Source organism: Hemitrygon akajei, chromosome 13 (assembly GCF_048418815.1).
Source record: "Hemitrygon akajei chromosome 13, sHemAka1.3, whole genome shotgun sequence".
Classification (NCBI taxonomy): Eukaryota; Metazoa; Chordata; class Chondrichthyes; order Myliobatiformes; family Dasyatidae; genus Hemitrygon; species Hemitrygon akajei.
Window position 1 is genome coordinate 64223638 of NC_133136.1, and position 16632 is coordinate 64240269.

Here is a 16632-nt window from a genome sequence, read left to right on the forward strand (position 1 = left end):
GCCCACAAATTATAATGGGAGATAGAAAATACATGCCAATGTTATAATAGTCACGGGGGTCTTCAATTAACAGGTAGATTTGGAAAATCAGGTTGGTGCTGGATTCCAGGAGTGGGAATTTCTAGAGTGCATACAAGATGGTTTTTTAGAGCAGCTGGTGGTTGAGCCCACTAGGGAATCAGCTATTTTGGGCTGGGTGTTATGCAATGAACCAGAATTGATAGGAGAGCTAAGGTAAAAGAACCCTCAGGAACAAGTGAACATAAAATGATCAAATTTACACCTAAATCTGAGAAGGAAAAGCTAAACACAAATGTGTCAATATTACAGTGGAGAAAAGGGAATTACAGAGGCATGGGAGAGGAGTTGGCCAGAATTGATTGGAAATGGACACAGGCAGGGATGATGCTAGAGAAACAATGGCTGGAATTTTTGGAAGGCATAGGATATATACTTCCCAAAGAGGGAAAAGTTATATGAAGGAAAGATGACACAATCATGGCTAACAAGAGAAGTCAAAGCCAACATAAAAGCCAAAGAGAGGGCATAGAATAGAGCAAAAATGAATGGGAAGTTGGAGGATTAGGATGCTTTTAAAAACTAACAAAAGCCAACTAAAAAAAGTCATTAAGAAGGTCAAGATGCAATATAAAAGCTGGCCAGCCAATAATATTAAAGAAGGTACCAAAAGTTTCTGCAGATACATAAGGTGTAAAAGAGAGGTGACAGTGGATATCAGACCACTCGAAGTGATGCTGGAGAGGTAGTAATGGGAGACAACAAAATGGCAGACAAACTGAATAAGTATTTTATATTAGTCTTCACTGTGAAAGAGACTAGCAGTATGGTGCAGGTTCCAGGTGTTAGGAGTCATGAAGTGTGTGAAGTTACCATTTCTAGAGAGAAGATTCTTGGGAAACAAAGGGCTGAAGGTAGATAAATCACCTGGACCAGATGGTGTACACCCCAGGGTTCTGAAAGAGGTGGCTAAAGAACCTGTGGAGGCATTAATAATGATCTTTCAAGAATCATCAGATTCGGGAATGGTTCCAGAAGACTGGAAAATGATAAATGTCACTCCACTCTTCAAGAAGGGTGAGAGGCAGTAGGAAGCTATATGCCAATTAGTTTGACCCCAGTGGTTGAAAAGATGTTGGAGTTGATGTGGTTTTGGAGTACTTGGAGGCACATGATAAAATAAGCCGTGGTTAGCATGGTTTCCTCAATTGAAAGTCTAAGCTGACAAATATGTTTGAATTCTTTTGAAGAAATAATAAGTAGGATGGACAAAGGAGAATCAGTTGATGTGTGTACTTGGATTTTCAGAAGGCCTTTGACCAGGTGCCACACATGAGACTGCTTAACAAGCTATAAGCCCATGGTATTACAGGAAAGATTCTAATATGGATAAAGCAGTGGCTGATTAGCAGGAGGCAAAGATTGGGAATAAGGGGATCCTTTTCTGGTTGGCTGCTGGTGACTAGTGGTGTTTCATTTGGGTCTGTATTGGGACCAATTCTTTTTATGTCATATGTCAATGATTTGGATGATGGAATTGATGGCTTTGTTGCAAAGTTTGCAGACAATATGAAGATTGGTGAAGGGGAAGATTGGTTTGAGGAAGTAGAAAGGCTACAGAAGGAGTTAGACAGATTAGGAGAATGGGCAAATAAATGGCAGATGGAATACAGTGTTGGGAAGTGAATGGTTATGCACTTTGGTAGAAGAAATGAAAGGTTTGACTGTTTTCTAAATGGAGAAAAAACACAAGAAAATGGAGGTAGAAAGGGACCTGGGAGTCCTTGTGCAGGATTCCCTCAAGGTTAATTTGTAGGTTGAGTCAATGGTGAGGAAATCAAATACAATGTTAGCATTCATTTCCAGAGGACTAGAATTTAAAAGCAATGATGTAACGTTGAGACTTTATAAAGAATTAGTGAGGCCTCACTTGGAGTATTGTGCACAGTTTTGGGCTCCTTATCTTAGAAAGGGTGTGCTGAAACTGGAGAGGGTTCAAAGGAGTTCACGAAAATGATTCCAGGATTGGATGGCTTGTCATATGAGGAATATTTGATGACTCTAGGCCTGAATTCACTAGGATTCAGAAGAATGAGGGGTGACGTCATTAAGATCTATCAAGTGGTGAAAGGCCACGATAGAGTGAATGTGGAGAAGATGTTTCCTATGGTGGGAGATTCTAAGACCATTGGACACAGCCTCAGATTAGAGGAGCATCCATTTAGAATGGCGATGAGGAGGAATTTCGTTAGCCATTGAGTGGTGAATCTGTGGAATTCTTTGCCACAGGCAGCTGTGGAGGCCAGGTATATGTATATTTAACGCAGAGGTTGAGAGGTTCTTGATTGGTCAGGGCATGAAGGGATACAGGGAGCTGGCAGGAGATTGGAGTTGAGAGGAAATTTGGATCAGCCACGATGGAATGGTGGAGCAGACTTGATGGCCTAATACCGCTCCTATACCTTATGGTCTAAAAAGGCTTTAATCTGAAACATACAATCTCTTCACAGATTCTGTTTGATTTGGTGAATATTCGCGGCATTTTCTGATTGACAGGTGTCGTGGGCAGCGTGTTCACATCCTGAGCTCTCCGCTAGGCGCCGCTGTGTGGCTTTCGCTCGCTTTGGCTTGAAGCGCATCCTGTTCCGCAGCTGGTGATCCTCCTGTACAGGTGGCGCTCTCCCGCTCGGGTCCTTGTGGCGCGTTGCGGCCGCTCTGTCCGTTGTTCCCTGGCGCTGTCCTGCTGCCGCTGCTCGGTGCGACTCTGCGAAACTACTGCTCCCTGGCTACCTGAGAGATCTAGTGAGATCCATGAGGTGAGTGCTGCTGCCATCACCGGGAATAGGCACGCTAGGCCCGTCACAGGCCGTTTTCCTGCCCCCGCTCTCACCCCCGGATTAATTCAGAGCTCGAGAGGGACGGTGCGGGGAGTGAAGGCCAGGCCGAGCCGAACGGCCATTCCTTTTTTTATATAAATATGATCCACCGTGGGGATGCAAAGTTTTGAAGACAAAACAAGTCGGTAAATTAATCGGAAGTGCGCTTCGACCTGCTCCCTATTTATAGTAAATTGTGGCGGGATATTCGCGAGTATTTCCCGAATTCGTATACCCTTCCTTCCTCCGCGCCGCCATGAAGTTGTAAATAAATGAACGCTGTAGGGGACCGGGATTGGAGAAGGTCTCCTGTAGCCGTCTTGAAGACGCTGTGTTGACGCTTGTACCCCAGCACCGAGGCCTAGTTTCCTAGGCCCTAAATACAGGCGGGTGGCGGGCGCGAGAACTTTTTGTGGCTGCGGGTTGGGCGCATGTTGTGGTTGCTATTTGTTTTTTTTATCCCCCTGCAAAAACTCAAATAACCTCTTAATGAGTTCCCTTATCTAGTCATTTGAACGACGATATCTTTTGAGATAGGAAGGAGTTTGTGGCTCCGCGATGTGACTTATTTTGTGTTTGAATTATTGTTTAATTCTGGGAAAGAGTGCAGAGAGGGTAAGAAAGCTTTTGGGTAACATTTTAAACTTGTGTTTGACCAGCAGAGGCCGGTAGTGATCTACAGAAAGGGAAAAATCGAAGGATGGCTTTCCCACAGCCAAAACCTGCGGATGGAAAAATCATCATCTACCCTCCTGGTGTTAAGGAAATTACTGATAAAATATCCAATGATGAATTGGTCAAAAGGCTAAAGGTATAGTCAGGAGCTTCTGCGTCTATTTTAAAGCCAGCGTTTGTGGACTATGTTTCTTAATGGACACTTTGGTTTAAGGGGTGAATGAACATAGGAAATGTTAGAAAATTCAGTCAGGCTGTTCAAAAAACTGAAGAATTTAAAATAAGTGTTTCTCTCCTTTTCTGCTGATAGTTATATTTAAAGTATTTATATTGTCTGCACAATTCCATTGAGTGATTTGATTAGTGTAACTTGAGATATATTGTTGATGTTACGTTTCTGGAATACAATGAAAGTATTTAACGTTCTGATGAAGGGTCTCTATCTAAAATGTCAACTGTTCTCATCTGTAGACTTGTAGTTCCTCCAGCATTTTGTGTGTGTTGCTCAAGATTTCCAACATCTCTAGAGTCACTTTATTTCATAAATGTTACTTGCCAAAACTTGGTGTAGTCACAGATGTGAGAACAGGTGACAATAAGTTTGCCAAAGAGGTAGGTTTTAAGAAACCTCACATAAGAAGGTAAAATGGAAAGGTCTATGAGGGAATTACAGAGATTAGGACTCTGTTGCCTTAACATGCAGATATCAGTAATGGAGAAATTAAAAATTAGTTGTTATTTCTATGCTAATTTGGAGATCATATCCTTTGGTGAGGAGACAAGGTCCATTGCAGTAGTGGTTTTCAGAGAGTGATTACTGTAGATGGTGGAAATCTGAAATATGCTTATATGCTCTCTGTGTATAAAATGCTGTGTATTTTCACAATTTTGTTGTAGTAAAGTAGGCTGAAACAGTAGTTACATTGGGTTAAGGAGGGGAAAGTTGGGCAGCCCATGAAGGGACTTTAAACATTTTAAAGCGGGCATGACATTGCCAGAGGCAATATTAGTCAGTGAGCTTATGGGAAATGGGGCATGATGTGGGTTTGTACATGGGCAGCAAAGCTCTGGATGCATTCAAATTTATAGTGGGGGCAATTGTGGTTGATTAATCCAGTGTGTATTGCAAATGCACATCTAAAGATTAAAAAAAATGCATGGATTGTTTGATAGTGTAAATATTTTAAAGTTGGTGAAATATGGAGGAAATACTTGGGATGATGTAACTGCCTATGTTAAATTTATTTTGCCATTTGTCTACTTTATAAACTAAATTTTGCACTGAATTTTATCAGTTCAAAGTTTCTTTTTCTGTAAAAAAAAATTTGCTTTGCTACTTGAATATTAGAAAAAGGATGGGACTGAACTTGCCAGCAATTTTACCCAAACCCCACATTCTAGGCTGAAACTCTGATTTAAGTTCTGAAAAATCGTTCTCTTAGATTTAGTAATATTCTAACTAAGCTGCATAGATAGTAGTGAAGTTGAGGATGTGAATTTTTTTTAATGTATTGCTATATTGAAAGCCCAAGGTTATTCCTTCATTTAATTGAGAATTGTTGCTTCTGACTAACTTTGATGTGAGAGTGCCAGTATTTATGTTTTGATTTTATCTTGTATATCAAAGTAGAGATTGTGATATGGTGATCTTCTATCAAATCAAATTCAAATTTCTATTGACATTTCCCAGTATTATTTATTTTCACTCTTGTGTTGTATAAACTGCTTTGCCAGTAATTTTGTATGGGTAGCATGGTGACACAGCCAACAGAGCTACTGCTTTACAGCTTCAGTGACCTAGGCTCAATCCTGACTTGAAGTGCTTTTTGTGTGATATTGGCACTTTCTTGTTGTTACCATGTGGGTTGGTCCCACAGGCCAAAAGATGTGTGGGTTGGAGGGTAACTTGTCCAAAGAGTGTAGATGATTGATAAAATCCAGGGGGGAATTGGGGAGAATAAAGTAGGAATAGTGTAAAAAGGTAGCCTAGCAGTTAGCTAGGACAATGTAAATTGTCCCGTAATTAGTTTGTTAAATCGGCTTGTTGGGCAGCACTGTTCAAAGGATTGGAAGGGCCTATCACTAAATAAATAAATAGTGGGCGCTTGATGGGCACAGACTCCAGGCCAAAGCACCTGTTTCCGTGTTTTGTTTCTGACTGTCTATGACTATTTGATTATATTCAGTGCTCATTTTATTAACTTCAAATTATCATGTGATATGTGTATTGAAAATAAATAATTTTGTTCTATTGAGTTATTTGAAGAATGGGAAAACATTGTGAAATTTGCTTTATGCTTTCTAGTTGTTCATAACTTATGCTTCATAATTGTGTTGTCTTAGGCTGTGCTTAAGAACCAGTTGCACTCCTTGGCCATTGGTTCTTGTTTGTCCATAAGAATCAGAGTGATCAAAGTAGCATTTGGCACTGCTCAATCATAGGTTGTGGCTGCTTCATTCTCCCTCTTGAGTAGTCAGACCAGGCAATAACTGTCAGTCTGGTCTAATTCTGATGACAGAACAAACCAGTTTGTACATTGCCATCAATTTATATGCTGTTTAACTGGAACTGGCACAGTCGGAAGTATCTTGATCATTCCACATGCTGCTCTTCACACCACAGCAGATCTATTGGTGGTTGCTTTCACTGTATTTTCTGTAGATTTAGGTAACATCAGAGTATTTATATAATAAGTCTTAATATGATAAATCAGGTACATTTTGAATCTTCTATTATTGCCTTGAGTGTCTTGAGGATCTGATATTTCAGCTGGATATGATATTTCACACTCTGACCAAAACTATAGTTGGTGGTTGCTTGATTTCCTCTAAACTTAAGAAGTTTTTGTCACCTGTGAACTTAATGCTGTAAATGTGAAGTTTATGTCCTGTGATTCACTGACTCTTCTAGTGATTTGCTGCTGTTTGGCTTGGCTTAGCAACCAATATTTTACAGCTTCAAGGTGTTAGTTCAAAGTTGCCGGATTAAACCGTTTTTCAAAATATAATAGGTTCAATAGGTATATTTAATGTCAGAGAAATGTATACAATACACATCTTGAAATTCTTTTTCTTTACAAACATCCTCAGAAACAGCGGAGTGTCCAAAAGAATGAATGACAGTTAGATCCCAAAGTCCCCCCAGTTTTCCCTCCCATGCAGAAGCAGCAGTTAGGGTAACGTTCCCCCACCACCACCAGCAAAAAAGCATCAGCGCCCTCCACTGAGCACTCAAGCATGCAGCAAAGCATCAATACAGACTTGCAATACCCCAAAGACTACTCGTTCACCGGGTAATTCGGCATACCACAGGCTCTCTCTCTTAATAAGGGAAAAAGGTGTCCCTGTTTCACAGGGAGAGGGGAGACCTAACAAACAATTTGCTGATTTATCATGTTGTAAGTCTGTTGCGTCACTTTTTCCGAGCTCTGCTTCCAGAGAATCAGCCCAGGAAAGGCTCAGGTCTCTGGACACACAGCTTCTGATGTTCCGTGCACTCCTGCAGCAACTCATTTGGGCACCGGCCTTGAATCAGCCGGTCTCCAGGGTCATGAAAATCCAGTACCCTGAAAGTGCGCTAGTCTTCCAGGTCACGTCCTTTGCAAATCAAAACGCGGCTGAGGACGGGTTCCATTCCCGCAAAGAACTGAAGTCAGAGTGGAACTCCAGGTTGGCCTTCAGAAGAACCTTGAAAAGGTGAAAAAAGAGGTATCAAAGATTTTTTAAAAAGCTGCTTCTGAAGATGCAAGCAAAGGAGTTTAGTGCCATTTTAACCTTGCTACTTCCACTTCGATATTAACCCATTGCCATAAGATATAGGAGTAGAATTGGGTCATTTGGCCCATTGGGTTTGCCCTGCTACTCAATCATGGCTGAATTTTTTCCAACTCTATTTTTCTGCTTATTCCACAGTATCACTTCCCCTGGCTGAAGAAATTCCTTTTCAGTTTTAAAGGGATGTCTGTTTGTTCTGAGGCAGTGCCCACAGATCCTAACTCTCCTATTAATACAAGTTTCCTCTCCATGTCCACTCTATCTGGGACTTTCAATATTTCTAGTAATCCTAGAGCCTAGTTTTTAATCGTCTTGGGCCTCTTTGATATGAGGTCAAGATCACACTCTGTCAAGTCTTGTGGTAACTCTGATGCAGTGCCCAACCCCCACAGGCACCTCCCATTCTATGGAATCAGAAGTTATCCTCAAACCCATATGAAACTCTCAGAGAGATTTAGTTGTGAACTTCAATATTGTTTAATCCGCCCCAATAAGGAGATGCTGCGTATAATTGTATCTCTGAAGTAATATGCAAAAAAAGCTCTTATTTTAGTTTAGCTTTTTGGAAATTCTTGCTGCAGCTTGTTCTGTCTCTTTGAGTCTCCATGGCTTGCTAATCTGGCTTGAATCTACACAATACCTTGCCTCTTGAGTTTTAGTGTTTTGGCTTTGTTTCACTATGCTAGTGTTACCCTGAATCTAACAAAAAGATGAAAATGCTTTGTGTTAATTTTGATCTATTTAGGCAAATGTGCCTAAACTGAAATTGTTTACCTTCTCTGAAGCTATTTCACTCAGTGGAAGTGAATGCAATTAGTGAACCTTTTTCTATCTGATTTCCCGGATTAGTTGCTGGAAAGTGCAAGAAAATAGTAGCCTGCCACCTGATTCATAAAATATCATTTGAATGACTGTACTGAAGGCTTATCAGGAAATTCAGGGTCTATATTAATAATCATTTTGGCTTATACTTCAATAAGATCACCGGACATTCTTCTAAATTACAATGAGCATCAGCCGTACTAATTTAGTCTTTTCCCAGAATACAAGCTCTTCATCCTAGGAATCATCTTGTAAAACTTTTGTAAACTGCATCAGTGCCTTTTGTAGTTGATTCAATATTTCCTTACTTTTATAATCCATTCCTCTTGCAATGAGGCCAGCGTTCTGTTTGTCTACCTTATTGTCGCTATGTGGTGATACACACTCTTCCTCACAATAGCATTCTTTTTGAAGAACAGCTCTACCAAAGTTCCCAGATTTCCTCTGTGGCATTTTTTTTAACCATCTATAGTATACATTTGTGTAGCTTTGGTGTCCTTTTCATAATTTGCTTTCCTAACTAACTTTGTACTTGTAAGCAAAGATAATGTAAAGAGTTAAGGCCCTTTCATGGATGAAGCTAACAAGTTAACCAGTAAATCATAACTCTTAATTATTTTTCTTCTGTTGATTAATTTTCATACAAATACATATGTGATTTACTGGAAATCACAGTACAGATTGGCATCTTTAATAAAGACATATTCTGCATTTATTTTGAAGTCTATGCTTGGAAGCATGTATGTACACGTAACTTTTGCTGTAGCCTATGCTGGATACAGAGTGGATCCTTTATCTTGTAGATGTGTTGAAGATCAGTTTAACATTTGAGCAGGCTTAGAATCAAAGAAACATACAGTACATAAATGGGCCCTTATAACCACCTCATCCAAAGCAACCGTGACGCCTATTTATGTCAATCCCATCTGCCCTCATTACATGTGTAATGATCTGTTTCAAGTACCTGTCCAAATCTACCTCCTCTGGTAACTCGTTCCAAATAGTCATCATCATCTTCTGTTTGGGGAAAAGCTCATCCCTCTCCCCCCCCACCCCTGATCTCTGTAACATTAAACCTCAAATTTCATACTCCACTGCTCTGGGAAGGTTCTGTCTATCCTATTGTGCTTCTTATAATATAAGACTCCATAAAGTCACTATGTTCCAGTGAGAATAAACCCAACTAATCTCATTTCTGTAACTGCAATGCTCCATTCCAGGCAGCATCTGGTAAAATCACTTTTACACTTTCTCTTGCTACCAAATCCTTCCTGTCATGTGATGATCTTAAAGAGGTGGTCTAACCAGTGTTTTATGCAACTGCAACATGATGTTTCAGCTCTCATTTTTGGTGCCTCTGCCTATAAAGGTGAATATACTGAATGCTTTTCGTGCTACCCTGATCACTTGTGTTGCCACTTTCAGGAGCTATGTGCTTCTATAGGCCTCTCTGTACATTCATGCTCCTAAGGTCCTATTTTGCTCAACTTTCTAGCTGATCTATATTCTGCTTTATCTTTAAACAATAACCTTTGTTATCGACATTCCACCAATTTTTGTGTCATCTGTAAACTTGCTAATCATGTCCCTTATGTTCTCATCCAAGTCCTATCTGTATACTACAATAGCCCATTTTCCAAACGTTCGCTTTATGACACCTCGCTGTTATGAAAGACCTACATTAGTACCCTGTTTTCGCTAACCAAAGAGTGTTTTCACTTCTACGAGAAAAGGCAGCACGTGCCTCAAGCAGCCAAGCTCCTCCCCTGGAACTGCATTCTAGCCGGCATAGCTTAAACACGGGCTTGTGAGCATCTGTGCTTTATCTCAATTTATTTTGTGCATCTGTTAGCAAGATGAGTTCTAGGGTATCGGAAAAGCCTAAAAGAGCTCGTAAGGGTGTTACACTTAGCATAAAACTAGACATAATTGCGTTTTGATTGTGGTGAACGAAGTAAGGGCATTGTCTGCACGTCAACTTGCCTGTGTCCACCATTCACACTATTTACACGCAGAGAGAAAGAACCTTGAAAGCTGCTGATGTTACTGTTGGTTCTGCTCATAGCAAAGTGCTCTTTTAGTCGGCATCCAATAATGGATAAAATGGGAAGTCTGTTGCTTGAGTGGATTGATGGGTGTACAAAACATGTTTTTCGATTAAATCATCTTGTACTTAAAGAGAAATCAGTCAGTCTTTTTAATAAGCTGAAACAGAAAGCACTGGATGATGGTGATGAAAGTGTTGCAAAAGTGGAATTTAAAGGTAATCATGGGTGGTTTGATCGGTTTCTGAGGCGAGGGCAGCTTCATAGCTTAAAGTTTACTGGGGAGAGTGCTTCGGCTGATACTGAAGCTGCCGAAAAGTTCCCAGCAGAACTGTAGAAAGTAATTACAGAAGGTGGTTATTTGTATAAGCAAATGAGGAAACTGCAATTTATTGGAAAAAATTGCCAAGCAAGACATTTATTTTGATAGAGAAAAAGCAGGGTAAGGGACACAAGGCATCGAAGGACAGGTTTACCCTAATGCCTTGTTATTAACGCCACTGGTGGTGCTGTCCTTAAGCCTCTACTAGTGTACCATTTAGAAAATCTGAGGGCACTTAAAGGTGTTGATAAGAAAACACTTCCCATTGTGTTCCGTTCACATCCAAGTGGTTGGAATACTCAAGTGCTTTTTTTTTAGTACGTGAGTGGATGCGTTAGTCCTTTTGTGGAAAAATACTGTAGAGAGAATAACCTCAATAAAGGGTGTCTTGTGATTGTTGATAATTGTGCTGCTCATTCACCTGGCAATACCGAGTATGGCGGTAACATTTGTGTTGCGTTCTTACCGCTGAATACAACATCGTTGCTGCAGCCATGTGACTAGGGCCTAATAGCCACAATTAAGGCTTACTATACGCAAAATGTGATACGTTTTATTGTAAGTACCATTGACAGAGAGGGCCACTCCGAAGCATCTTTGTGAGAGATCTGGAAAGAGGGGAATAGCCTTCAAGTCAGTGGAGGTTTGAGATCAGAGTTTTCCTTCTAGATGATCTGCCAACTGCGCTAACGAGCTCCATCTGCCTGAAGTGACTGGTTTAAAGGAGCCAGTAGCCATCTTTGCCTTTCTGAAAGTAGAAACTGTTCCACTGGCTTAATAGCTAAGCCACACATGAAGGCCAGGAGCTGAACTTGGTTGTCAGAGGCTATTTGAGACACATACCATTGGGCATATTTAATAGGTAGTGGATGGTTATTCTCACGATATCCCCTGACTATGACCACCTTAAGGAACCATATACACTGAACGACTGCATATACATACTGTGGCCACTAGGAAGCAGACTAAGCAGTTACATGTGTATAAAATACAAGCAGACAAATAATTGTTAAACTGCAAAGAAAATAAGTCTAAAAAAGATACAGACCAACCATGTTCCCTGTGATGCTGAATCACACATTTGGAATCATAACCTCTGAAAATTCAGAGGCAGAGATACTCGTGGTATCTACAAAATCTAAAATAATCAAGAACTACCTGTTACGATGTATCAAAGGCTATATATTCAGTGTATTCATAGGATTATATCATCATGGGGTAGGTTATTAGGCACAGTTACGCGAGATTGAACTATTCTATTAGTGATCGCCCTTAAGTTAAAAAATGTAAATTGTGAGGCGTATTAGAATTCATAATATGGTTCATAATATTTGTGACCCCAGCTTCTGACACTTAAATAAATCCAGTCAAAGAAATCCCATCCGTCAGATTGATGCATTTTAACTGCCTCTTTACAGATATGATCAACCAAATCAGTTGTGTCTTCAGACCCATAAGTACAGCACTCCTTGCCTATAACTGCACATGTTTCTCCCGCCCCCTCCCAGAAGATATAATGCCAAATGATTTTGAAGAACCATCTTGTGCATGGCGACCACTTCTGTTGCTATTTTTCCCAAGGCATCAGCAGAGTCATTTCTAACCCTTTCAAAGGCCACAGCAGCATCTTCAATCTCTCTTTTCCTCCTTGCAACATCATAAAATGGGAACAAAATTGTTGCAAAGCAATCTTCTTCTGGAATGTCTCGTTTACTTCTAGACACTGGAGTTAAGGTGTGTGTGTGTGTCTGTCTGTCTGTCTCAGGCTGAGAAATACTCTAAATAAGATCCTAACCAATTATGTGAAAGGGAGGTATAAGCTCCATTTCTGCACATGAAGTACATATTACTACATGACAATACACTATGTATTGGGCATCACGACAGCATAGGCAGTTGGCATGTCACTATTACAGCTTGGGGTGTTCTGGGTTCAGAGTTCAGTTCCAGTGTTCAGTAAACATGTTCACTGTTACCAGTACATCTGAGAATCCTTGACACTTGGCAAAGAAATGTAGTTCACTTGTAAGTGTAAAAATGGAACAAGTGGGGCAGGAACACTTAATTGTGGTAGCTTTTTCACTGCTCCATGATTCATTTTCTGACATGTCACACATCTTCCAAGCATTTGTCAGGCTTGTGTCCTGATCTTCAGAGTCAGGTTTATTATCACAGGCATGTGACATGAAATCTGTTAACTTAATGGCAGCAGTTCAAAGCAATACATAATATAGAAAAAAACATACAAATTAAATAATAATAAATAAGTAAATCAATTACAGTATACATATATTGAATAGATTAAAATTGTGCAAAAAACAGAAATACTATGTATTTAAAAAAAGTGAAGTAGTATCCAAGGGTTCAATGTCCATTTAGGATTTGGATGGCAGAGGAGCAGAGGCTGTTCCTGAATTGCTGAGGTGGTGCTTTCAGGCTTCTGTACCTCCTACCTGATGGTAACAATGAGAAAAGGACATGCCCTGGGTGCTGGAGGTCCTTAGTAATGGATGTTGCCTTTCTGAGACACTGCTCCATGAAGATGTGCTGCGTTCTTTGTAGGCTGGTACCCAAGATGGAGCTGACTAAATTTATAACCCTCTGCAGCTTCTTTCAGTCCTGTGCAGTAGCCCCCCCCACACCCCCTGCCCATACCAGATGGTGATGCAGCCTGTCAGAATTCTCTCCTTGGTACATCAATGGGGCATTGGAACTGCTTCTGGGGGAGGTGGGACCGGTCTACATCTGGGCAGGGTCCGGATCAATGTCCTAGGGCGGTTGTTTGCTAGTGCTGTTGGGGAGGTTTTAAACTAATATGACAGGGGGATGGGAACCCACACAGAAAAGAAGAGGGAAGTGATGCAGAGACCAAAGCTAGAGTTAGTGAAGGAAAAAAGTAAGAGTAGAGTGCATAAAAATAAAAAACGAAAATAGCATTGGTCACTAGATTCTAAAAGGACACTGTGTATAAGGGCACTTTATCTAAATTCCCGTAGTATTAGAAACAAGATTAGTGAACTAGTGACACAGATCATACCAAGGCATATGATTTAGTGGCCGTTACAGAAACCTGGTTGCAAGGTGGAGATGACTGGGAATTAAATATCCAAGGGTATTAGGTAATATGGAAAGATAGGCAGGAAAGCAAAGGAGGTGGGGTGGTGGTCTTAATAAGGATGAGATCAGGGCAATTGTGAGAAATGATGTAAGATCTACGGAGCAGAATGTTGCCTCTCTCCCCCGGGTAGAGATTAAGAATAGTAAAGGGGGAAAAAAATCACTGGTGGGAGTTGACTATAGGCCACCTAAATAAAAAATATTGCATGGCAGAGGTGATTAACCAAGGCTTGTGAGAATGGAACGACAGTTGTCATGGGGGATTTTAACTTCCACATAGATTGGGTGAATCAAGTTGGTCAAGGAAGTCTTGAAGAGGGCTTCATAGAATGCATCCGTGATGGCTTTTTTGAGCAGCATGTTAGTGAACCTACAAGGGAAAATACTATCTTAGATCTAGTCCCGTGCAATGAGACAGGTAAGATTAACGATCTTGTAGTCAGGGATCCTCTTGGAAAAAGTGATCATAGTATGATTGAATTTTGCCTACAGATGGAGGATGAAATAGTTAGACCTAAAACTAGTGTATTATGCTTGAACAAGGGAGACTACAACAGGATGAGGGAGGAGTTGGCTAATGTGGATTGGGAGCACAGGCTATTTGGTAGGACAGTTGAGGAACAGTGGAATACTTTCAAAGAGATTTTTCACAGTGCTCAACAAAAGTATATTCCCGTCAAAAGTAAGGACAGTAAGGGTGGGGAGAGCCAGCCTTGGATAACTAAGGAAGTGAAAGATAGTATCAAATTAAAAGCTCACGTACAAAGTCGCAAAGAGTAGTGGGGGACTGGAGGATTGGGAAAACTCCAAAAAGCAACAAAGAACAATGAAACAGGAAATAAGGAAAGGGAAGATAGAGTATGAAAGTAAATTAGTACAAAATATAAAAACAGCAAAAGTTTTTATAAATATATAAAGCAGAAGAGAGTGGCTAAAGTCAATGTAGGTCCCTTCGAAGACGAGAAGGGGAAATTGATATTGGGTGATAAGGAAATGGCTGACGCCTTGAATTACTATTTTGTGTTGGTCTTCACAGTGGAGGACGTCTAATATGCCGGAGAGTGATGTTATGGACAAAATGGGAGGTGAGGACTTCGATAAAATCACTGTCACTAAAGAGATAGTGATGAGCAAACTAGAGGACCTGAAGATAGCTAAGTCCCCGGTCCTAATGGGATGCATCCCAGGGTGCTGAGGGAATTGGCGGAGGTTATAGTAGACGCATTGGTAATCATTTATCAAAACTCTCTAGACTCTGGGCAGGTCCCGGCAGACTGGAAGACAGAAAATGTCATGCCACTTTTTAAAAGAAGGATGTAGGCAAAAGAAGGGCAACTATAGGCCAGGTAGCTTAACATCTGTAGTCGGGAAAATGCTTGAAGCTGACATTAAGGAAGAAATAGCGAAACATTTAGAAAGGAGTGGTTCCATTAGACAGATGCAACATGGATTCAGAAAGGGTAGGTTCTGTTTGACAAACTTACTGGAGTTCTTTGAGGACATAATGAGTGCAGTGGATAGAGGGTAACAGGTGAATGTCGTATACTTGGATTTCTAGAAGGTGTTCAGAAGGCGGCATAAGAGACTTATAAATAAGATACGGATGCATGGAGTCGGAGGAAGTGTATTGGCATGGATAGTGGATTGGTTAACCAATAGAAGGCAGAGAGTTGGTATAAATGGGTGTTTCTCCGGTTGGCAGTCAGTGGTGAGTGGGGTGCCACAGGGGTTGGTGCTGGGCCTGCAGCTGTTTACCATTTACATTGATGATTTGAAAGAGGGGACTGAGTATAGCACAGCAAAATTTGCTGATGACACTAAACTGAGTGGAAAAGCAAATTGTACAGAGGAGGTGGAGAGTCTGCAGAGGGACACAGATAAGTTAAATGAGTGGCCCAAGGTCTGGGAGATGGAATATGACGTTGGTAAATGCAAGATCATTCACTTTGGAAGGAATAATAGAAGAGCAGATTATTATTTAAATGGTGAAAGATTGCAGCATGGTGTTGTGCAGAGGGACTTGGGAGGGCTTGTTCATGAATCACAAAAAGTTGGCTTGCAGGTACAACAGGTTATTAAGAAGGCAAACAGAATGTTGGCCTCCATTGCTAGAGGGATTGAATTCAAGAGCAGGGAGGTCATGCTGCAAATATACAGGGTACTGGTGAGGCCTCACTTGGAGTACTGTATGCAGTTCTGGTCTCCATACTTGAGGAAAGATATACTGGCTTTGGAGGCAGTGCAGAGGAAGTTCATCAGGTTGATTCCAGAGATGAAGGGGTTACCATATGAGGAGAGATTGAGTCGCCTGGGACTATACTCTCTGGAATTCAGAAGAATGAGAAGGGGATCTTATAGAAACATGCAAAATTTTGAAAGGGATAGATAAGATAGTAGGAAAGTTGTTTCCATTGGTAGGTGAGACTAGAACTAGGGGACATTGCCTCAAGATTCAGGGGAGAAGATATAGGGCAGAGAGGAGGAGAACTTGTTTTTCCCAGAGACTGGTGAATCTGTGGAATTCTCTGCCCAGGGAAGCAGTTGAGGCTTCTTCACTAAATATATTTAAGATACAGTTAGATAGATTTTTACATAGTAGGGGAATTAAGGGATATGGGGAAAAGGCAGGTAGATAGAGCTGAGTTTATGGACAGATCAGCTATGATCTTACTGAATGGTGGGGCAGGCTCAATGGGCTCAATAGCCCATTACTCCTGCTCCTATTTCTAATGTTTATCTATAGAAGTTTTTGAGTATATTTGTTAACGTACCAAATCTCTTCAAACTCTTAATGATGTATAGCGGCTGTATTGTCTTCTTTATAACTGCATCGATATGTTGGGACCAAGTTAGATCCTCGGAGATCTTTACAACCAGGAACTTGAAACTGCTCACTGTCTCCACCTCTGATCCTTCTGAGAATTCGTATGTGTTCCTTCGTCTTACTTTTCCGGAAGTCCACAATCAGTTCTTTCATCTTACT

General features: G+C 40.8%; 1 protein-coding gene across 5 annotated transcripts in view; it reads left to right on the forward strand.

Moving 5' to 3' along the window:
• Positions 1–2700: 2700 nt before the first annotated feature.
• The window catches only part of pds5a (PDS5 cohesin associated factor A), a 167030-nt gene continuing 153098 nt past the window's right edge, over positions 2701–16632 (forward strand). For 4 of the 5 annotated variants that reach the window (XM_073064807.1, XM_073064811.1, XM_073064809.1 and 1 more), the window contains exons 1-2: positions 2701–2834; positions 3557–3705. In XM_073064807.1, the coding sequence (XP_072920908.1) occupies positions 3595–3705 (111 nt within the window). In that variant the 5' untranslated portion in view covers positions 2701–2834; positions 3557–3594. Of the gene's footprint in view, positions 2835–3553; positions 3706–16632 lie in introns of all 5 variants that reach the window. The other variant, XM_073064808.1, reaches the window with a different exon arrangement.